A 23,496-nucleotide genomic window follows, 5' to 3' on the forward strand; every position below is an offset into this window, starting at 1 on the left:
GGGCCGGGAGATGAGGCTGAGGGTCCCACCAGGGAGAGGAGGAGCGGGAGGTGGGGGTAAAGTTGGAGGAGGGGGAGGGGGCGGGGGAGGTGAAGCGGCGGCGTCTGAGGGAGGAGGATGGGGAGACGGTGGAGGCGACGGAGCTGAAGTGGATGGAACCTCCTCAGGGGGGGGCTCTTGCTGAAGGGGGTCAAAACGGCTCCCTATCGAAACCCAATGCTACTGAGCTGCAGGAGGTCGGCCACCAAGGGGAGCAATGTGGGGACCCCGTCCTTGTCGGCGGCAGCCAGGTGCCTACTACCAACCGTCGACTGTCTGATCGCTGGCCTCTGTCGAGGTACCAGCCTGTGTGTCCTGAGTATCTGGCTGTTGGGCTTGCTCAACCTTGAGAGGCTGCACATGCACTCTGGGTCGAGATCTCCTACGAGGACAGGCCTTTGCTAAATGGCCCATCTGTCTGCAAATGAAGCGCTGATTCGGGAAACCTGAATACTCCACACTCTGTCTGATCCAACCCCCCCTCACACGAGGTAGCAGTATCTCGAACAAGAACCCACACAATAGGCAAACGTGCGGCCTTGGCCACAATTGAAGCTACAGTGCGTGGTGACTCCAAAAACGTCCCAAACATGTCCTGGGAAGTAAAGGGAAATACTCTCTCCGGAGTCCTCAGGCCTGGGAATCAGACCAAGATAGGCAAGTCGGCCTCCTTCTCAAGCACATCTATAGAAGGGTCAAAACCATGATGCCATCGTCTGAAGTAAGCTCGAGCTGCTTGGATACTGTGCGGGATCATCGATATCACCTTGGCCGTCATCTTTGGAGACTCAAACTCTATCTGGTGTACCCTCTCCCAAGGATCTGGACATCGGTGATCTTGCCGTAAAGAAAAGGCGTGGGCGTCGAGGCGATTACCAATAGGCTGAAAAAACAGCCCACAAGCAATAGGAGCGTGACAGGAAGTGGAGTGAGGCGGGGGGGTTTGGGGAGGAAGGGGGGAGCACGTGGAGCGGTGGCTGGGTGGCAGGCAGGACTGCTAATGGGGGGCAGACAGTGGCGCTGGGGACGGGCAGGGGGGAATTGGCGGGCTGCGGCGCTTGTGGGGGGGGGGAGCAGCGAGCTTTCTTCTTCTACAGTTGCATCAAGCTTTTCCAGGTGCTGCAAGCTTTGATCATATTGATGTCATGTCAAATTGAAGGTTTTTCGCAAATCATGCATGACAGCTTATTACCTGTGGTCTTTACAACTGAACACACCTGGATGCCGAGAGTCTGGGTGCTCATTCTATATCCACATACATCAGACCAAGTGTGACCAAAGTGTCGAACTACACGCCTCTTTGTATAGGGCTCTTTTAAGTGTCCTGATGGCACTATCCCTTTGACATAGTCACTGCTATATATCCTCATGCACGCCAATTTTAGGATTTGCAGCTTCTGCTTTAGGGCTTCAGTTGTTATATTAGTATGTGCAGCTGCTGTTTTAGGCTTCAAGTGTTGTTGTCTTATCAACTACTGTTTTGGGATTCTAGCTGTTGTTACAGTTTCAACCTAATACTTAGGGTTTGCAGCTGTTGTTATAGGGTTTACAGAAATATCAGCAAGGATTGAAAAAGTGCACAAGAGTGAGAGTGGCTGCCTTCTCCCCATTTTGGAGGGAGCGTGATACAGTCATGGAGAATGTGGATACTGTGCCAGACCATGTTGCCAGAACCTACTCCAAGCCTGACTTGGAATGAATCAAGCATGTTAAGGCTCACAAATATGCCTCGCCCATATAGACTCTAAGATGGTGAAAAGCATCTGCTTCTTTTTGTGAAGAAGGTGTTTTTCACTGCTTGCATTCGTTTTGAGTAGTGGGTGCATGCTATTTGTAACAAGATTGTGCAACTGAAACAAGGTAATACCGTACGTACGTACGGATGCAATCCGTACGGTACGTCCGTACAGTACGGATCCGTACCGTACGGATTGCATCCGTACGGTGCAGTATTTTTTTTTAAAAAAAATTTGGCCAGCGCGTGTGGCGTCCGTTGCAACGATAGGGTAGCGTTTTATTTTTTCAGTAAAGCTCTTTACAGAGAGTGTGCGCTTCTGTAAAAGTTGCAGAGCAGGTGCAGAGCAAGTGCAGAGCAGGTCTGTGAGCGCCTTTCTTGCAAAGAAAACACCATGCCTCGCGAAGCCAACCCCCTCTGGAACATTCACACTAATGTCATTGAGATTGTGAAGACTCCAGGGCAATCCGGATCAGGTACACGACGTTGGCAATGCAAGTATTGTGGGATGCAGAAGACCAGTACGGTCACTCGTGTCGTCAGTCACTTGACGGCAATAGGATGTACAGCCAATTGTGAAGCATGCAAGAAGGTGCCACCTGCTGTAAAAGATCAACTGATTGCAGAAAAATTTCCAACAATGGCAGGAGTAAACAAAGGTAGGGGAAAACAATCTACACAAGATGCTCTTCATGATGCCCTTCTCGGAGACCTTGGGGAGACGGACACTCAAGATCAAACGGTGGGAAGTAGTGAACCTAGTGCACAGGCTCAGTCTAACAGGAAGAGGGCTCGTGTCATGCAAGATGTTGAGGATGTGTTTTCTGAGGATGTTAATGATACGGAGGATGTCACAGGGCCTAGGCAGACCACCTTGCCCTCGCGTGTGCATACTCAATCTTGGATCAAGGAGCGACAAAAGGTGGCGGAGATGGAGATTGCTCGCACTCTTATTGAGTGCAACATCTCCTTCAATGTATTGAGGACTGACCAATGGAAAAGGATGGTGAAGGCTATTGCTCAGGTTGGTCCCACAGATACATGGACTGGCTTAGAGTACAAGAAAATGCGCACGACAATGCTTGATGAGCAAAAGGCTTTGATTGACAGGGCTTTGGTTCCAGTGAAGGCAGGATGGAAACAATTTGGGTGCACAATCATTTCAGATGGTTGGAGTGACATACGTCGACGACACATCATCAACATTCTTGTCGTGGATGCAGGGAAGGCAGGGGAACATATCACAAGTCAGTTCATTTACACGCACATTCGGCAGGCCATTAGAGACGTTGGCGCAGAGAATGTGGTACAGGTTGTCACTGATAATGCATCAAATTGCAAAGCAATGGGTGACTTGATTTCAGCAGAGTTTCCATCCATAGTTTGGACCCCCTATGCTGCACATTGCCTTGATTTACTCATGGAGGGGATAGGGAAACTCCCTTGGGTGCTGCCTATTGTGTCTGATGCAACAAAGATCACCACTTTCTTCCGCAAGAAGCACCAAGAACTTGCCATCTTTAGGAGCCACAGCCAGTTGGATATGGTACGGCCTTCAAAAACCAGGTTTTCCTATATGTATTTGGTGCTCCATAGGCTCTTCAAGCTAAGGGATTCCCTGATGCAAACAGTGGTGGATCCCAAATGGAGAGACATGCACAATTCCCAGCAGGAGAACACTAAGTACATCCAGAGGCGTGTTCTTGATGAGAGCTTTTGGACAGAGGTGCAGTCTCTCACAGTGGCTTTGCAGCCTATTCACGTGTTGCTGCGTGTCACGGATATGGAGGGGTCCACACTAGGGCTGGTTTACCATCTATTCTTGCAGATGAAGAGCCACATTAGAGAGTGTCCTTTGTCTCAGCAGCGGTATGTTTCCTTGATTGCATCATTGACAATTGTTGGCAATTGTTTTTTTTTAGATAGCTTGGACCTGCTACACTGAGATGCTTCTTTTTTGATGGATGTGTGCAGACGAGATGACATACTGGCTATTGTGGAGAGTCGGTGGACGTTCATGAGCCGTCCTATACATGGAATGGCTGCATGTCTCCATCCTCTCTACAAAAAGCCAGAACTATTCCATGATAGAGATTTGCTTGCACTACGCGATTCATACATCTCGTTGAGGTATGACGAGGACACACAACTGGAGATTGATGCTGAGATGACGAGCTTCATCAACAGCTTAGGTCCTTCCTTTGTGCGGCCTGTGGCACTGAGACAGGAGGCCACCAAGTTTCCTTTGACTTGGTGGCAGATCTATGGGAGACAGGGTCTTCCCAAGCTTACGGATCTTGCATTACGCTTACTTTCGCAGGTAAATACGAAACCTAAACCATTGCCACTTTTGCAGGTAAATACTAAACCCTAAATCATTGTAATTTCCCAATTGAAGGATTGCTCTGCGGGTGCTTGTGAGCGCAACTGGAGTGCCTACTCATTGATCCACACCAAAATACGCAATAGGCTAAGCACTGCGCAACTAGAGAGGTTGGTTTACTGTAAAGCCAACATGAAGCTTGTGCGAGCCTACCATGCTTTGGGGACACCAAAGCAGGTAATATTAAATATGTGGTTTTGTTAACTCGTCGATTTTACTTATGATGATATGATCGAACTCTTTGTAACGTACGTTCGGTTTTTTCTATGAGCAAGTAGATCCCACGCAAGTTAAGATGGTGCCTGATTCCACTATAGAGAACATTGAGCAGCAGACGAGAGATGAGCAGGAGGAGATTCTTCGACTACTTCATAGAGAGTTGGAGAGTGTGGATCGACGAGTGACCAGATCGCGAGCACGGGCATACAACATTCCACTCCAAGAGCGAGCTCCAGATCCAGATATTGCACGACGTGAGAGCATTCGCAAAGGAAAGCTTCCTGTCCGCAAAGCACAAGTACGTGCAAATGAGGCGGTTCATCTCATTCACACCACAGAGGAGGAGGATCTTGAGGATGTTGCAGAGCAGCCACAGGTGTCTATGGTTGTGGAGCCAGAGTACGACGACGAGGGCAATGTCTTGTCACATGGAGACATTCTCTCCTCTGCAGAGAGCTCATCTTCATCCGATGATGAGTTCTAAGCTAGTTGTCTTGGGAGAGAGAGACTTGAGTCTCTTGACTGAGGACTCCATTGGGTTTTTTCTAGTATTATTCATGCTATGTATTAGTTTTAACTTTTGGCATTTTCACCTTGCTAGTTTATGAGCTTTTGTAGTTGGCATCAGACATTGGTCATGATTGCTATGTCATTCTCATTGGTCATGATTGATATGCCATTTTCATGCCGGGATGATTGTAGTGTTGAGTTTTGTATTTGCAGTATTTTAATCATCATTAGTCAATCTTTGGATCTTCACCCTTGTATGATCATTGATGTACATTGTCTCTTACCTTACAATTCTATGTTGCTTTTGAGATTATGGTATCGAGTCTGTCATACTATTACTGAAATCGGGTATTGTGTCCCATGTTCGTATATGGACCATGGTAGGTCACTTGATTGATGTTTAATGCAGGTAGGCCTTTTCATTTAGCCATATAGATTGATAGTTTATATATTTGTGGGCTTCTTTTGTGAAATTTCAAATGTTTTTCCTAATTTTTAAGGGTTTTTTACCAATAGTGCGTATTTTTACGTACCTTAAACCTCAATCCATATAGGACTGCGTACCTTACGTACCGAATACGTACAGTATTTTACGTTTGGTTCCACCTTGAACTGAAATATACCCTTTATAAGTCTAAATTTACGAATCATGAGAGGGGATAAACCAATCACAAAATACAAAATCAAGGGACAAAAGAAAATAGAAAAAGGAAAACGAAATCGCTTTATTTGTTAGTAAATAAAAATAGATGAAACAAACCATTATTCACTTACAAATGCTTCTGGAAAGGCATAAGCAAAATATGTTAAAGAAGCTTCCTTGACTAACTTGAAACCAGTACTCAACTTTAAAGTAACAAAGATAAGACATCTCAAAGACTTGATCCTAGAAATCAAACTCACACAACTTCTAAAGGAACAAATTCTTAAATCCTAAAGTAAGCTAAATACTAGAAATAAATTATACTAGGAACCTACCTAGAAGAGCCAAAAATAACCAAAGTAGTACTTAATTCAAAACTTGGCAATATGCAACCTCAATTTCGCTGCTTGTCCAAGCAGGAAGAATAAGAATAATATTATCACCTTCATCATACATAGCTGATAAAGACAACAGCTATGACATCTCTACTCACATCATCAGTGCCTAAGAGTAGGTGCAGGTTTGTATAGAGTTCATTCACGCTTTGAAAACCAATGAACTGAGTTTCTATCACTCTCCAAAGGTGATGGGCTTACTCAACGATGATAAAGGCTAGCATTTCTCAAGAGCAAAAATACCAAAAGCACTAAAGAACTAAACAACAAACTAGTGCATCACCAAGTCAAATAATAAGTGGCCTTTTGACTCCCCACTTTTATTGAATTTACTACTAATTATCTTCAACAATCCAAAGAAAGATACATTGAAAATAAACTTACTATGATGCAAAAATGAATGAACATTTTTCATGATTCTTTTGAATGAGTCTCCTTTCTCAACAAGTAAAGAAATAAGATGGCACGATTGAACAACAAAAGCGAATATACGAGAGCAAAGATGAGAAAGTATAGATAGCTGAGAGCAAATGACACCATATTTAGCAAAAAGAGAGATGTTCGAAGAAATGTGAGGCAGACGGATGATGTTGAGATTGTCATACTCTGGTGCAACTGAAATATTTACAAGCCAAAGAGGCTTTCATGAGGAGCTGTTTTCAGATCAGTGAGAAACGGTAGATTCTTCCTGCTATGTCGGTTTTGATTGCCAACACCTTCAGCTATGGATATCTGTCCTATCTGGGCAGAGCTATCGTGCATTGGCCTTTATTAGATCCCAGTGACAATTGATGAAATTATAGTTCCTTCAAATATAATCCAAACAAAAGAGAAACAAGACGCACATGATTTGGGATACTGACGAGTAAATCATAAAACTTCTTGCTAAGTTTATGGGCTCATAAACTCCCAAAAAGACCGTTTCCTTTGTATAAAGAATAGTATTAAGAGCTAGCAGGTGGGTTTTGGCTAGCTCAGAAGGGGACGCCAGGAAACTCTTAGCTGTGGGATGTACACGTTTGAGTCTTCCAAGAATCACGTATTGACTTTTGAGACTGCATAGGTGGGTTGGAGCAAAACCTGGAGCATCTTCCAGAGACTGGTACAAAAGATTGGAAGATAACACAAGAAAGTTTCCAATGGCTTTTGCCATGAAATAGTATATTCTGTCATATATAGACATCAAGCTTTACATACAAGGTAGGTCCTGTGTACTTGACAACTAGACAGAGATTTTTCGCACATTTGTCAATACTGTCAACTGCTGCATTTGGTGTGCGACTTGCGTGATCAGAAGCAGAGTGAAAATGGAAGATCACTATAGATTCTCTTATGGGAGAGTAAAACTCCCTTTCTTCAAGGCGAGGGAGCAAAAATAGAGCACCACATAATTCACATATCCCATCTTTACCGAGATAAGGAATGGATCCCTAGATGGTAGTATGCCTCCTATTTCCCGCTCCACCGCCCATTGCTGATTCCTAAACTCTCCCTTTTTTTGTATTGTTGCGCTTTTGAACATATGTTTGAAAATTATGAGGTCCAAGAACAAAACAAACAGTCATGATGATTTTTATAGAGCATGTTTAAAAGGTAAAGGCTTCAAAAGTAGACCTTACAGATTGAAAATTTTGTAATGATTTTCATGGAACATATTCAAAAAGGCAAAGACTTCAAAAATATCATTCCGGTAGATGCTCTCTGCACCTTCACAAGGAAATCCCATTGCTATAATCCGAGATGTTATGTCTGCCCATGATGGAAAAACAAAACCCATCAGGTGGAGGGTAAAACAACAATGAACATTACGGGCATGCATCACTGTGATACTGAAAGAAAAGAGTAACGGTTGCTTCAACTTCACAAAATGCCCTTCCTGAAAAAGTTGTAGCTTCTATAGGTTTTAGGGTTAGCCTATTAGGATTTCCATTGTTAGGTCATAGAGGAGGTGTGCCCTACCTTTGTCTGGCTGCCAATAGGGACCCCTGCCCTAAAAAAGGGATCCTTCCTGAACTGTATTCATAGGAAGAAGAGCACTCCCAACCACATATTGGTTTTCAGTCTCTAGAAAGTGCTTAGTTTCTCTCTTAAAAACTAAATTTGTCTCTAAATATGAATATTTTTCCACAACCATCCCTGTACACACGTACATGCACCCACTTTCATACATACATACACATACTCTCACCCATGCACACATGCATGCTCTCGACCACACACATATGCACTCTCATCTCGCACTCGCATTTGTGGGCACATTTATTATGTCTCCTTGCTCTTACTCGAGGTGCAGATTGCTGCAGTCAAGCGTGAGAACAAGGGGGGAATTGGTGCTTTTAAGGAAGAGAGAGAGAGAGAGAGAGAGAGAGAGAGAGAGAGAGAGATTATATTATCGTCCTCACAGGTCAATATGACCTATGGAACCAAAGATACATGTGATGAAGTATGTATCGGGCTGATAAGTGATTCTCGATGCTAGAGATTTGTGGTGATGAGAGTCGCAATGGAGAGCCCACATTGTGGTTTGGGGAGGAAAGTGTGTAAGTCTAAGTACTCATGGCTAAAAATGTGAGGGAAGCAAGTTCATATCTAACCATGTGGTCTGTGGTACTCAGACTCTCGAACTTGTAGTGAGCATAACGTGCGCAGAAGATTTGACTCTTCTCCATTGCCCTGTCGCCCAGTCTCGCATCGAAGGGAGTGGGAGCCAAGCCGAATGGCTGTAATAGTGCGTATCGCCAACAAGGGGATAGGCTCAAGCATGTAAGGGTGAGTACGGTTTCCTCTTTTAGCGAAGAACGTGGTTTTGTACTTGGGAGCGATATGGGTGGTGTAATGTATGAAGCGTGACCCATTGGATTCCTCCCAAGCAGTATTACATTGGCATTGTAGAAAAGCTTCATTCACTTGGGAGTCCATTGACGCATCATGTAGCAAGTGTCATGCATCCTATCTCCCAAACCACTTCTTTATGTCTTGCATCTATCCCGTGCTCAAGATCTTGCTTTAATGCGCCTTTTGAACTTTTTTTCTTGCTTCCATGCTATTGTAGGAAGTCGATGTGAGGGGTTTTGACGCATCTTTATCGTGTACTCCACAACCCTTTCCATACCCGTAACCTCAATTGGCAGAGATCCCGACTCAAGAAGTAGAAGCATATATGATATTTGTGTCTTAACTTGGAGAAAGTTTATAAGAAAACGCTTTTGGACATTCTCAAACTCTTTCCAAGTAGATTTTGAGATGCTTCCGCTCCACACTTCAACTCCATAAAGAAGGTGTCACGAACGTGTAAAAAAGGTACTTCTTGAGAACCCAACAACATTTTCTACATTTAACATGTTCTCAGATGCATAGTAAGCTCTCTTCCCAGCTTCCAAACAACGCATAGCATATTCATGCTACTTGTGATTGGCCAGAACCTGTACTTAAAGCTCTCACCGACTTCAAGTGTCTCATTGTTGTACACAATACATGGCTTTTCCTTATGGTTGGTTTCACAAGCATAACCTTTGTTTTGGATTCATTCACAATCATCCCACTATGCAAGCGAAACTCTCAAGGACAACCATTAGCTTTTGTACATCCTCTAGAGTGTGTAGTAGAAGCACTAAATCATCCGCATACAACAAAAGCATGATTACCGCATTGCAAATAGTAGCCTCTTCAATGCCTTTTTCTTGCATAAAGTCAAGTTTCATTTGTTCCAATTAATCGATGCATAGACCAAAGAGAGTTGGTGACAATGGAAATCCTTGTTTAATCCCAAAAGTGCTCGCAAAAAATTTAGAAATTCCTCTTCCCATGCACAATTGACGCATCACTTTCTCATAAATTCGAGAAACCGCAAGCATAACTCACTTGGCACTTAGAGTACTTCCATTCTTCTCCATAGATTGTTACGTAGAATCATATCAAAGGCTTTCTTGAAGTCCACAAAGCAACAATAAAATCGCTTGTCTATCAGCCGACTTTCCTCCATGAGAACATGAAGAGTGACAAGATGGTCAACGGTGCTATGGCGTCATAGAAACCCGCTTGTCTTTTTGCACTCCTTTCTATTCTTTTCAGCCCAACCACTCAATTTTATCTCCATTATGTACCCAAACAACTTTGCCATAAGAGATCCAATCATTATAATCCAGTAGTTATTTACATTCCCTCCTTTATGCAAAGGCTTGACTTAATTAGTACTCCAATCACAAGGCATACCATGTTGAAGTGCAAGGTTCAACATGTCATCATCTATAAAATCTCTCATTCATTTAATCATTTCTGGATCGATACCTTGAAGATCTCCCGCTTTGCAAGTGGCCAACTTTTTGAGCTCAACTACGCATCCTCAATAGTCAAAAAGGAGAGCATACATTGTGGAGAGAGAGAGAGAGAGAGAGAGAGAGAGAAGAAATGATATTATATATTAACGGTTTCAAAAGGCCAAAGTGACCTATGTGACCAAAAAGTTAGAAAGTGGTGCATCTCATAGTGTGAATACCAAAAACAAAAGATTAAATGGTATTAAAAAAGACATTGTAACATCTGTAGCAAGGCTACAGTGTCACACATTGGACAGGCAGTTAGTTGCAGAATCTACTAGCCATCCTACCAGTTCACCAAGAATACATGTCCCACCAAACACTACTACGGGGATCTTCAACAGTAGCGGACTCTACCTCACTTCTTCGGCTATCTGAGGAGATATTGCAAGAGTCCAGGCAGGCCATTGCTACCATTGAGCTTGGAGCAGAGCGGTTGGCTACTACTCACCAGCGCCACTCCGCCACATACACAGCTATGGAGGGATCTCTACGTGTCGCAGAGAGCGCGATTGCGGACGGTGACGCTACTGTTTTTCTTTGCGACATGCATTGCCAGAAAAGTCTAAAATCATTGAAAACCTCCAAGCTCAGATGCAGGGGCTTCGAGAGATACTACTCCACGGTGATATCAGATTTCAGGACTCAATGAGTAGGGGATATGGCTGGACAAGGCAAGGAATATAGGTACAGACTCCTGTTGGGTATGCACAGCCAGGTACCTCTATACATTTCATGGGACCCTCTACACAGAAACCTGTCGGATATGGTCAGTCTTAGCAGTTTACCTACTATTTTCAGGGGTTTCAGCAGTCGACTTCCTTACCACATATGCAATCCACACATAGAGTTCCTTGCGACGGCCTTGCTGGTGTGCACCGTCATGGCTGTGTTAGTAGACGGTCTGAGTACACTTCAGGCCATGTGCTTCCATCTGTTGCGCCTACTGCGCAGCAGCTGGCTACTCCAGTTCACAGGGAGCCCGTTTGTCCAGAGCAACAAAGTTCAGCAGCAACAGCCTCCCACCATCGATTTGATGGCTCTTCCTCCAGAGGCGGATACTTTTGGTGCAGCAATGGCAACGACTCTTTCTCTTGGGTGACAGGACCGCACTGCTCTGCTCAGCTTTCTTTTGTACATATAGTGACTTCTCGATTCTCTTTGCAGTATAATGTACCTCTCACCGAGACGGTGAGTGGTTTTGTGGTAGGCAACCTGTAGCAAAGCTACAATGTCACAGGCATTGGACAGGCAGTTTAGGCGCAGTCCTTGAAGAAAACTATAATATCATCAAAGAAAGTGCCCACAAAAGATCGAGGCTCTCAGAAAATCCTGTCCATCATTCGGTTGAAAGTCGTTGGAGCATTGATAAGTCCAAAAGGCATCACCAAAAATTGGTATAAACCAAAGCTTGTTCGAAGGCTGCCTTGTAGACATCTCTCGGAGCGATTCTGATTTTTTGATGATATCCACTTTTCAAATCAATCCTGCTGAAACAAGAGGATCCCTGAAGTTGGTCAAGAATATCCTCGATCCTTGGAATCAGAAATCTGTTCTTCATAGTGATTTTATTGAGAGCACTATAATCAATGCACATTCTCCAACATCCGTCTTTCTTTAATATCAACAAAACCGGAGAGCAGTAGGGTGAAGTACTCGGTGAGATAAGACCCTTTTTCAAGAGGTCTTTCACTTGGTTCATGGTCTCTTCATTCTGGGCTCGGCTAACACGATAAGGTGGCCGGTTCAGTGGTGTGCTTCCAGGAATCAGATCAATAGTATGATCCTCAGGATGAGATGGGGGTAACTTGCCTGGCAAGCCTTCAAAGAAACAATCAACATGTGTGTGGAGAAAATGGCGTTCTTTGTCAAGTTCGGACATGTTCGTTCATTGTTCATCAATCAACTCTTTCAAATAGAGCGAGTAAACAAAAAGACTAGATTTCATTTATTTATAAATGGCCGAAGCCGATACAATAGGGACGGACTCGCCCTTCAGTTTTACATCAAGTACAATTTTTTTGCCCTTTTCATTTGTCAAAGTTGCTTTCTTGGCCCGATAGTCGACCACGACGTTGTTCTTATGGTACCAAGGGACTCCTAGGAGGACGTCACACCCTTCCAAAGGCATGATATAAAAGTCCTCGTGCCCTAAATACCCCTGACAACACAAACAAAGTTTGCCAATGACAGGCGTAATGGCTACATCTCATCCGAGCGCCGCTAGAACTGCCTCTGCTGGCGGTCCCATCCTGTCAGGCGTAATCTCGAGCCGTGCCGCCAATTCAGATGAAATGAAGTTGGCCTTGGCTCCTCCATTGAAAAGGGCTTCCTGATCTTTCACTTTACCCCAAGCTCGGCAAAGTTCTGTACTTTCATGTATCTGGCTTAGGTCGGTTCCCATGCAATCTGGTACCAGTCCTGCTTTCATCTTGCCTTTTCTGCCACGTTCCTCGGCTGCTCTAGAACTATCTGGCATGTCTTCAGTCTGTCCTTGATGTGCCTTTTTGGGGCACTTTGCGGAGATGTCTCCTTATTCTCCGCAACCAAAACATTGAGATACTTAGCCCTTTCTCGAAGAGTCAGTCGGGGTCGTGTATCCTTCTTTTCCTGGGACTCTTTTTCTTTCTACTTTCATTGTTGGAAATTTGTCTGGTCCTTTGAGTCAAGATCCCATCAGTGGGGTAAGTCAAATTCCCCGAATGTATCGAGAAACCCCGTTTCACATGACCCATTAATTCTTGAATAGATTCCGACTTTTATTCAAGGCAATAATCTTGGATCTCTGTAGGGAGTCCACAGCAGAACTGCTCAATCTGTTCCTTAAAGGTGACCTTCTTAAATGAAGTGATTGGTAGAAAAGAGTCCCAAAACCTCTTGCAATATGCGTCCAAAGAATCTTCCTTGGTCATCCGAAGATGGTTCTAAGCGGTTCTTACATCCATTCGTACTCCCTGGTCAGCCAAGAAGAAATAAAGAGCCGTTTGAATTTCAACCACTTGACTGAAGCTTCTTTCCTCAGAAGAAGAGTGGACCTATCACGATTGTGACTATGTTGCAGTATTACATATACTCTTAGTTGCAGATACGCAAAGTGCCATGCCAAGGAGAACCCCTATGCTTGGAGATGCTTGGAGGGTCACAACCCTTCGCTCAAGAGACGTGCCTCTTCGCCAAAAGCCACACTCCTTCGACGACTGGTCACACCCCTTCGCTCTACGGGGGCGACTCTTCGCCCAATGGTTGCAGCTCTTCGCCGAAAGGATATGTCTTTATATCTAAAGTCACGTCTTCACATGAGACATGTCTTTTCATTTGTCTCTTCGTCTCCTATATAAGGAGCCCTTGTATCACACATTCAATCAATCAACACAGAGTCTTCTGAGTCTTGTTTCTGAGTACAGTTCAAGTTTCTTAAGTCTTAATCATGAGTTTAAGTAATTAATGAAGGATTAGCAACTAGAATCCTTACGGTGGTATCAGAGCAAAAATTTTCACGGGACCCGAAGGTTGTGAGCCTCTCACCCTTGCCGCTAAACTCTACCCTTCCCGGAGTTGCATGGAAGCAGCAGAAAGATGGAAACACACAGACAAGTATGAGGTAATCCAAAACCCTCTCTTCTAAATACATAAATAACTAAAGAGAAGGAGATGTGTGTATGCGGCATACCTGCTGAAATACTCGATGTATACCTCTTCATCGAGTGGTGTCTCTTCGCGTCAAACGGTAGCACCTCTTTATCAGCTGGCACCTTTTCGAATCTCTGGACACTTCACACGAGAACAGCACTTTTTCATGAATAGGTGCCAATCCTGGCATGCACCTCTCCGAAAGGTTGCACCTCTTGCGCTCACCTCTTGCCTGGCGTAGCATCATGCGCTCATCTCTTGTAGATGAAGGGTCACAGCCTTACGATTACACAACCAACGACTTGGGGTTTTTTTTTACGCTAGAAGTCAAATTTTTAAGCCAGTATTAAATTGGCCGGCCACTTTAAATTTGGCCGGACCAATTTAACCCAGAGTGTGGAAGTTTCAAGGCACCCCTTCACCAAAAAAAAAAAAAGAAACAACCAGCCAATGTTACGTGCGATGCAGCGTGGGCCTTCACTGTACGCTCCTCTCTCACCCAGCATTCGTGTTGGCCATTTGGGTCGTCTCCCGTCTCCTTCCCGCACGCGGTATACCCTCTTACTATGGCCGACCCGAACCGGTGGACATATTTTTCTTAGATCTCGTACATGGACGAGGTCCCTGAAGAACTCTTGCCAAAAAAGCCCCCTCCTACGCACGACATGATCGTCATTCTCGATTTCCCAAACTTTAGAGCACAAATTTATTCCAGAAGGACTTTTCGCTCTAGGAGCACCCGACCTAGAACTTGCACCTATTTGTTATTCCCTTTGAGGCGTAACCATGCCAAATTCAAAACGGAGGTGGTCAATCTGACCATGCCCTTACTCTCATCAAGGAGCAGATGGCCACACTTTCCACAAGCCTCGCATCACTTCATAGTCGCTTGGATCAGATGCAGACGCAAACACTTCTCGGAATCGTCCTACAACTTCTCGTACTACACATGCTGATTTAACACCTTCATTTGAAGCTTCAGTGGACGAATCGAACGAATCACATCCAACTGATGAGGTAGACAATCGCAAACTTCAATTACTTTACAAAATTTTTAATGTTGCACAAAAGAAGAAGCTTGATATTAAACTGTCGAAACCGTATAATGGTCGTCGCGACAAGCGCATGCTGGACCAATGGCTGTTCAAAATGGAGGTTTACTTATCAAACACAGGTTTGGTCGAGAGTAAGAAAGTTGCACTTGCTAGTTCTCTGCTCAAAGAATCGAACGAATCACATCCAACTGATGAGGTAGACAATCGCGAACTTCAATTACTTTACAAAATTTTTAATGTTGCACAAAAGAAGAAGCTTGATATTAAACTGTCGAAACCGTATAATGGTCGTCGCGACAAGCGCATGCTGGACCAATGGCTGTTCAAAATGGAGGTTTACTTATCAAACACAGGTTTGGTCGAGAGTAAGAAAGTTGCACTTTCTAGTTCTCTGCTCAAAGACACAGCATTTCTTTGGTAGCAACGACAGGTTGCTGATGGTAAACACACCTTCTTGAGATAAATTCCGACGTGATATTTGCAAGGCATTCGAGCCTGCCAATGCGGATTTCCATGCCCGGTCCTCTCTTCGCCGCCTGAGCCAGACAGGTTCCTTGACAGCGTACATCACAGAGCTCCAAAGGCTAACTCTGGAGATAGAGACCCTTAGTCCCTCTGATAAACTTCACAGCTTTATCAACAGACTCGAACCCAACCTGAAGGACGATGTGCACAAATACAACCCTACCACCCTGTATGCTGCAATTGCCTATGTGGAGCGTCTTGGCGATAATCGGCGCCCTACACAGAATTTTCTTCTTGGTGACAGATCTTCAAACAATGCTCGCTTTTCACAACGCGATTGCAGAGAAATCTATAGCCAAAGTCAGCATCAATCTCAGTTCAGACAGCAAGCAACAGAGCCTTATTCAGCTTCAAGGTTCTATCCTCAAGATCGACAATCTCAAAGCAGACCTACTTCAAATGCTCCACTTGATCATGGTAAAGGACGTGAACTTCAGCCCATGAAGACGATCGAGTGAAGTCAAGTGATCCAAATGCAATAACAAAGGATGAGTGGCAATGGCATACAATAAGGCGCTAAGTTGGCAACCCTGTCTGACAGAGTATACAGAGGCCAAAGTTTTGTCAGCTCTCCATCAAGGAGGCCCGAAGATGTACTGCGAGCATATAAGAAGTATACAACATTGACCATCTTATGACCAAAGCCAAGCGCCCACAAAGGGCCCGCATTGTAGCGGCAATGAAATCCCATTGAACCGTATCGAAAGCCTTTTCAATGTCTACCTGCATTACGATAACATCTTGTTGTGTATACTTGGCATATTCCATTTCAATCAACACATTAGCCAGATTATCCAAAATTTGGCGATGAGGAATGAAGCCATACTGCGCGGAATGGATACCAGTCATAAGAGGTTCCTTGATACGATTCACAATGATTTTAGCTAAGATTTTATATATAACTGGCATAAGAGAAATCAACCGCCAATGTGAGAACTGCTCACAAAGCACTTGTTAGGCAGCAACTTCAACAAACCCTTTTTCAAAGACATTGACAAATCCTTCTTTGCCCACGCAGTGCTCATCATGTAAAGCAAAGGTTCTTTGAGAGATTCCCAAAAAGAGAAAAGATTTCACAGTGAGCCTATCCCAACCAAGCGAACGCCATCTTCCGAGAGCAAGCAATGCTGAGTGCAATTCATTTTCTATAGAATCCGCTTCCATGGCCAAAGCATCCTGAGACAGGACAATTGAATGCACTGTAGATAACAAAAGTTGGCGAGCTTGAATAACTTCAGCGGATGCCGCGGGGGGCCGAAAAAACAGTCCTAAAATGGGACACCATGGCATCCACAAGCTCACGCTTTGAGGCTGTCCAAGCTCCTGGTCGGAACGTAACCCGCTTAATAGTTTGAGAGGCCCTTGAATGATGCAAGTGCTTAAAAAACTGCTTTGAGGCACATCCCTTGTCCACAATGCTCAATGTTGAGCACGAGTCTGCCATTTATCCAATTTTCGTTTATCATTATGTTGTAGATACACCCAGGCCCAACAAAGAGCAGTGGATTCACTTTTCGACAACAAACGTGTGTCAGCTAAGAATTGGAGTTGTTGATACACATGCTTGGCATCCTCAACATCACCACGTAATTGAAACATGTAATGCTTTCCATAGTCTTGAATTACACTCTACACACGCACAACAAAGCGAACCCAGGCAACATCAGGATCAAGATACATTTGGGCAACCAAAGGGGGAATAACATCATAAATCATCTCACGAAATGCTTTATGCGAAAGATATGCATTGTTGATGTGTATCAGACGTTTCTTAGAAAGAGGCTGATCATAATGTAGTTGCCCAAAACGCAACAACATCACAACAGGAGCATGATCAAATAAAAGCAGAGAATGATCTATGCTCATTTCGCATACAAACTCATCAAATTGTTGCATGTTGAGGACATACCACCGATCTAATCTTACACGATATGCACGAAAAGCATTATGTTGAAATGTATACCCGAAACATTAGGATGCAAGAGGGTCCACAAGTCCAACATCCGTGCACATGTAACGATGCCTACAGTTCTATGCTTAACATGTGCGAATGTCCTGTGGTGTTATCAGATGAAGGGGACGCATTGTTAAAATCACCACAAAGCAACGCATTGGAGAGCCATGGGTAAGAAGATATCTCACGACACAAAACAACTCGTTGTCCCTAGGTCGTATGCGCATAAACACCACCAAATTCATAAATCTAGCCATTGATCGTGCATTGGACCACCATCCAACAACCCGCTGAATCATTATACGCTAGAATTGGTTGCAACTCATGCCTAACCATAATCAGAACACCCAAAAAGCCCAACAAACCAACATATGCTATCCAGTATCCCACAAAGTACAAGCATTGCCCAACATACTCATGTTTATTATGCTCTTGCAAAACCACAATGTCTGTCTTACATGTATCTACGTAGTGTCAGGTCAATCTCCACTTATCAAGGTTACATAACCCACGCACATTATATGAAATGCATTTAACACAACTATGCATTCAAGAGATATGTACAGAGGCAAAGTAAAGAAGGGACTAAGTTGATGTGTCCATAAGCACATCAACATCAACAGCCCGCGACTCAACCGCTGTGTTTTGCATGTCTGTCTCGGAGGCAACAAAGCTTGCAGGTACCTTATTCCATGCATCCGCAAGAGTACGATTATCATTACAAGGAAGAGTTTTTTTACAATGTGAAATGCCTCTACGAGATTCTAAAGTACTTTGGGAACTTTTTGACTTCCTTGTAGCATCTCTCAGACACACATTTCCCCTTGATAAGAAATATTTGCACACATTCTAACTGCGTGCCAATTCTCTGCGCTCTCTAGTGTTTGCATTATAATCTACCCATTGTAGACTACCTGCATTATAATCTACCCATTGTAGACTACCTGCATTGTGGGTTTTTCCTCACCTTGAAACTTCCCACTAGTAACATGCAGTATCACGAGAGAGAGAGAGAGAGAGAGAGAGAGAGAGATACAGCTGAGGTCGAGGTTGAAGCCGTATTGCTTGAAGCGGCGCTTCTTCTTAGATACAAGTTTCCTCGCAAGAGACTTCATGCCGTCGAAGGGTGCCATGTCCAGCCATGGCGACGCGCGGTCCGACCATGGCGATGCCATTCAAAGCATGCAGGCGTGTGAAAACTCGTTTTGACGACGGAGGTGGAATTAGTGGCACTTCAAAAATATACTCCACTAGGCCTAGGGGGTACCCAATGATGAAAAATCAAAATATGGCCATTGTCACATTAGGGGTTTTGGAAAGTGAAGTCTCCCTTACACACGTGGGTTGGCATGCTTTATCTCTCCAAACAATTGTTGCAGGGCAGTGGCGTGGAGGGAGAGCAAAGGCCGGGGTCGGGCCTGCATGCACATGTGCTCTTGTTGTGTATCTCTCTCTTCCTCTTGCCTGCTCTCGTTGTGTCTCTCTCTCTCTTCCTCTTGCCTGCAAGAGGTCACACAAATTCTCTCTCTCTCTCTCTCTCTCTCTCTCTCTCTCTCTCTCATGGTTGAGTTCCACAACAAGAGGTGGGTGAAGAAGGCGCCCAAAGCAAAGCAGTTGAAGCCCATAGCCTGCGAGATCAAGTTACTGCAGAGAAGGACTGGCCATAAACCACACTAAACTCAAGAAACCGAGAAACCAAAAAACCAAGAAAATTCTAAAGTCGGGCTCACCAGACCAAAACACAAGGAAAATTTAAGTTTTTGGTGTCCAAATCAGAAAATTTTGTTGTAATCAACTATAAATGACCTTCTCTACATGTGTTATTAATTCTCAAGCCAAATCGTGCCAAAATTGAATGGCGATTCATATACCTTGGTGTGATTTTTGGCCAGAAAGATAATCACTACATAGAGATAGCAGGGAGAAACCTACCTAGGGGGTTTGGTCATCAAAAAGGTTGAAAAAATGAAGGGAAACTTGTCATAAACAGGCAAATGAACAAAAAATCACAATAATGCAAACCAGAGAACTGAGATTTGACCCATCAGAAGGAGTCTAAATTGGCAGCAAGTTGGAAATATATCTCATAGACATAGCATGTAACAAGCTGCAAGAGATCAAGTCTGAATGTTAAGGAGCATATATTGCGATTCATGTATAGTGGAAAATTGAAGGTATTGCAACATAGATAACTCCATTAGTGTCCATACACATAGGTGGTTACCTGGAAAAATTTCATCTCAAAAGCTTACAAAAGTAGGATCACAATCCAATAATTTCAGCCAACAGGGACTAGGTTGATACCATAGGTAGGCCTAGTCATAACGAGTCCATAGGAGTTTTAATATTTGAATTTTGACATGTAAAAATATGTCATCCATGCTATCTTGGAATTAAAAAGTTTGATACAGAATATTGGTATTTTGGATACGCAAAAGAGATCCAAATTGAGCACAAACTAGCCAAGAAGACATAACTCATCATTGTGAACATATCTATGTAGTTAGATCTCTCATATTTGAAAGAACATGGATTGTGATCCATGTACCTCTTTATAATTGGGATGTGTGACTTGATGATCCTATAGGCATACTTAACTACATCCTATATTTCAAGTTTGGCCCAAAAATACCACTTGAAAGACCAAGTTACAAGCCAAACAAATTCCTATTGCTTGATCCTAAAAGTGTTTTGAGTATTTTTTCAAGTCCAATTCAACAAAATTGCTCTAACTTTTGATACACATATCCAAATTTCCATTTTTGGACAGGATTCTCAATTCCAAACTTTTAGGGTGTCTAGAAAAGGCATCCTAAGTTCTAAGGGCCACCAATACTTGATTTTTTAGAGACTTGACAAGGGGCAAAAAGGGATTGTTTACACTAAACCAAGTTGAGCTAGTCAAGGACTATCTAGTGTTGACTGATCCATAACCGTGTCAAATCATCCACTACCAGGGTTTTTGACTCTAATCAGAGCTATGCGGCATCTGCAAACTGCAAGAAATCTTGTAACACCCTCGACAATGGGTTTGAGAGAAAATAAAGAGACGTACCAATCATACAAAGCCACGCATCAAGGTGAAACTCATGGATTTTTTACGAGTGGTTATCCTCTTCATTGGGAGCCATACCAACCACTACATCCATCAAATTAAATGTGTGTGTCTAGAGGCACAATAACAGAAATTGATGAGGACCTTTACAAGAAACATCCTAGAGCCCAATGTTAGAGAGTTAACAAACCAAAAGAACCACACAAAATGGGGGAAAAATGAGATTCTCTTGAAGACGTATACGTGTTTGGAGTTTGAATCTATAGGATCAATAGGATCTCCAATATCAAGGATAGATATTCAAGGGAGCATATTTCCTAATCCCATAAGCCAAATAGGTGGTTACACTACTATAATGGGATCAAGAGGAGCACAATTTGGAAATAGAGTTCTAGAACAATGCCAGCATGTATATCAGTAGAGAGGATTCCACCAAGAGTTTCTCAAAAACAACATGAATTAGGAGAGATGTTTTTGCTAGAGATCTAGGACCACACCGAATGAGACCATTTTAAGTTGCCAAATGCATGAGCAAGAAATATGGTGGTTAGGGAGATCCTCATGCACATGTATCTCTTTCTAAGCAAGTCTTTAGATCAGAGCAAGTGCATGATTTCTAACTGCTAAATCAAGAAGCTTTTGCCATGATAGAGAATCTCTTAACAAAATTTGCAAAAGAATTTTACAAACAGGGAAATACTCTGTCACAGATATATGCTTTCAAACAAAGGGATAACAAGAAGGTGAAGGAAGCCTCATTGAAATTCAAACAATACCTTGAGAGACGTCCACCAAGAGAAGTACCATAGAAAGACAAACTAGTAGTATTATTCATTGAAGCACTCAAAAAGGATATTCATTTACAAGGTTTCACATCTCTAGAAGAAGTGACAAAAAGAAGCTTTGTATCTTGTGGACAACTGCAAAGCTTAGATATTGGAAGACATTGATACCTCAACCATTGAAATTAGTTCCATTGCTAGTGAAGCTACAACTCAAAAGACCCAACACAGCCCAATCACTAGCCAATGGTAAACAGTTAGTTGAAGAGGTAGTCAAAAGAATGAACCAAGCCTTCATACAAGCACACAATGTTGGAACAACTCAAATGAGGAAGAGTGACATCTATGGGGGAGATCATCCTACCACTCAGTGTTATATACAACCAAGACCCGCAATGCCAATTATGAGGACAAATGTACCTCAACAACAAAATGGTGTGGTGTTCCAATCACAAAACCAACGAGTGCTATTATAATCAAAATTTGGTGAGGGAACGACCATACAATCCTCCACCAATGAGCCAACCGCCACCACCAAGATATGTAGTGGGAAAAAACAACGTTGTGTCAAGGGTTGATATATCACAGCTTGTGCTAGAACAAAAACCATCACCTCCTATTGACAACAGAGTTGCCATTAGATACACTTAACTACAACCATTAGATGAACATATGCCACAACAGATGAGATGTTGCACAATTGAACAAAAATGGATGGACCATGAGACAAATGAGTGTTACAACAATCATAATCATTTCAGAGAGTGGCCATATAATCCATCTCGAATGAATCAACCACCACCACCACAATAACAACCTCAGTAAAAAAGAGCATGCTACAAGTGTAGAGGTAATCATTGGCCTATAAATTGTCCTTACAAAGTGAAAAACATTGGTACTACATGGATTCTATCCAAAGAGTGCCATGACACATTTCATTTAGGATTGCCCTAAAAATTTTGATAGAGCGGGAAAAACAGTGGTCAACATGATAGAAATTCTACTTAGTTCAAGTGGGTCAAATACTAAGAAAATTTATCTTGTCAATGTCGTAACAAGAGCTCACACTCAAGAATTCATGAATGAAAAGAGTGAGAAAAGTTGAAAGCCCAACAAAAGCGCGAAGAAGAAACCATGGCTGCAAAGCTTTCACAAGCTCAAGAGCAATTGAAACAACACCAAGAGAAGGAAGTTTCAATAGTGGAGACAAACAAACCCCTACAATCAATTCAGGAGGATCAATGCTGGTGAACAAAGCCTTCAAGCCATTAGATGCTATCTAACTAGAGCCATATGAGGCTAAGCTTAAAACCAGCTAGACATTAGAGCAAAGATGGATGACCTCTCCATATGTAGAAGTTGAGAAAAAAAGGTGGGAAGTGTACAAGAAACTAATAGACACTGCACAAGACATAATATTGCCAATCTATCCCTCGCTATAGAACATTTTGAGAAGGCAAGTGTTTTGACTTTGAGATGTTAAACAAGAAGACCAAGGAAAGAACCCCTCAAAAGCCCCTCAAACAAAAATGGACGTAGAACCTCAATAAAACATGGAAATAGAAACTCAACTTTAAGCTGACAACGAGCCAAAAGAAAAAATCAACTCACAAACACAAAAGGTTGAACCAAAATCTTAGATTGATGAATGTGTAGTTGCAAATACCTCCGATAGTGTTGTGTCACACCAAATAGCACATATCCCAAGATTTGAGAAACCATGGCCAAATGAATTATGGGAAGCAATAAGGAACACAAAAGAGGGGAGCTCGACCTATCAATTTTCCCCCATCCCTAATATCAATATTGAACATGAGCACCTAGATTTTGATATCAAGTCTCCTTGTGGTGACATGGGATCTGTCGCCTCAAAAGAAAGCAAACCCTACAAGTTGAGGACCTTATCCTTTTAAACCAGAGAATGAGGTGAAATCGGAAAGGTTTGTGCCATCATAGTGAAAGGCCACTCCTAAAATGAAATATTTTAGAGGATTACAGGATCTGATGTCATGAAGCTGCAATTGGAAGATGTCTACATAGAACGACCCATAGGAATATTGGAGTAAGTGATAGTCACTTCCTATAGAATAGAGTATGAGCACACATTTGCTATAGTTTATTTTGGAAAGGACAACAATTTTAACATTAATTTGGGACGTACATTCATGCGACAACTTAAAATGGTTCAAGATTGGGATTTCAACCACATCTATCTTAGACATGACAAAACAACAACCAAGATAAACCTAAAAGAC

The 23,496-nt window shown here is 43.0% G+C and overlaps 2 protein-coding genes across 10 annotated transcripts in view; one reads left to right on the plus strand and one right to left on the minus strand.

Moving 5' to 3' along the window:
- Nucleotides 1–18,636, minus strand: part of PTEN1 (Calcium/lipid-binding (CaLB) phosphatase) — a 281,037-nt gene extending 262,401 nt beyond the window's left edge. For 5 of the 9 annotated variants that reach the window (XR_015184796.1, XM_086486437.1, XM_086486432.1 and 2 more), the window contains exons 1-2: nt 18,441–18,636; nt 7,544–7,673 (exon numbers count right to left, since the gene is read on the minus strand). Coding sequence is in view for 8 of the 9 variants with exons in the window: in XM_086486437.1 (XP_086342563.1) it covers nt 7,544–7,673; nt 18,441–18,579 (269 nt within the window). In the remaining variant the exon portion in view is untranslated. The remainder of the gene's footprint in view (nt 1–7,543; nt 7,674–18,440) is intronic. The other 4 variants (XM_086486435.1, XM_086486433.1, XM_086486440.1 and 1 more) reach the window with 3 other exon arrangements.
- On the plus strand, nt 4,275–5,424 carry LOC147437019 (uncharacterized). Its single transcript, XM_086485814.1, has 2 exons — nt 4,275–4,334; nt 4,429–5,424. Exons 1-2 carry the CDS (start codon nt 4,290–4,292, stop codon nt 4,858–4,860), a joined length of 477 nt encoding a protein of 158 aa, XP_086341940.1. The 5' UTR covers nt 4,275–4,289; the 3' UTR covers nt 4,861–5,424.
- Nucleotides 18,637–23,496: the final 4,860 nt, after the last annotated feature.

This window comes from Adiantum capillus-veneris, chromosome 17, assembly GCF_014529385.1.
Source record: "Adiantum capillus-veneris isolate H3 chromosome 17, ASM1452938v2, whole genome shotgun sequence".
Lineage (NCBI taxonomy): Eukaryota > Viridiplantae > Streptophyta > Polypodiopsida > Polypodiales > Pteridaceae > Adiantum > Adiantum capillus-veneris.

Excerpts from the sequence above, each read along its gene's own strand:
- LOC147437019 (XM_086485814.1), top strand. The coding sequence starts at position 4,290 with ATGAAGCTTGTGCGAGCCTACCATGCTTTGGGGACACCAAAGCAG. Across the intron at positions 4,335-4,428 it reads CTTTGGGGACACCAAAGCAG|CAAGTAGATCCCACGCAAGT; the intron begins GTAATATTAAAT and ends TTTTTCTATGAG.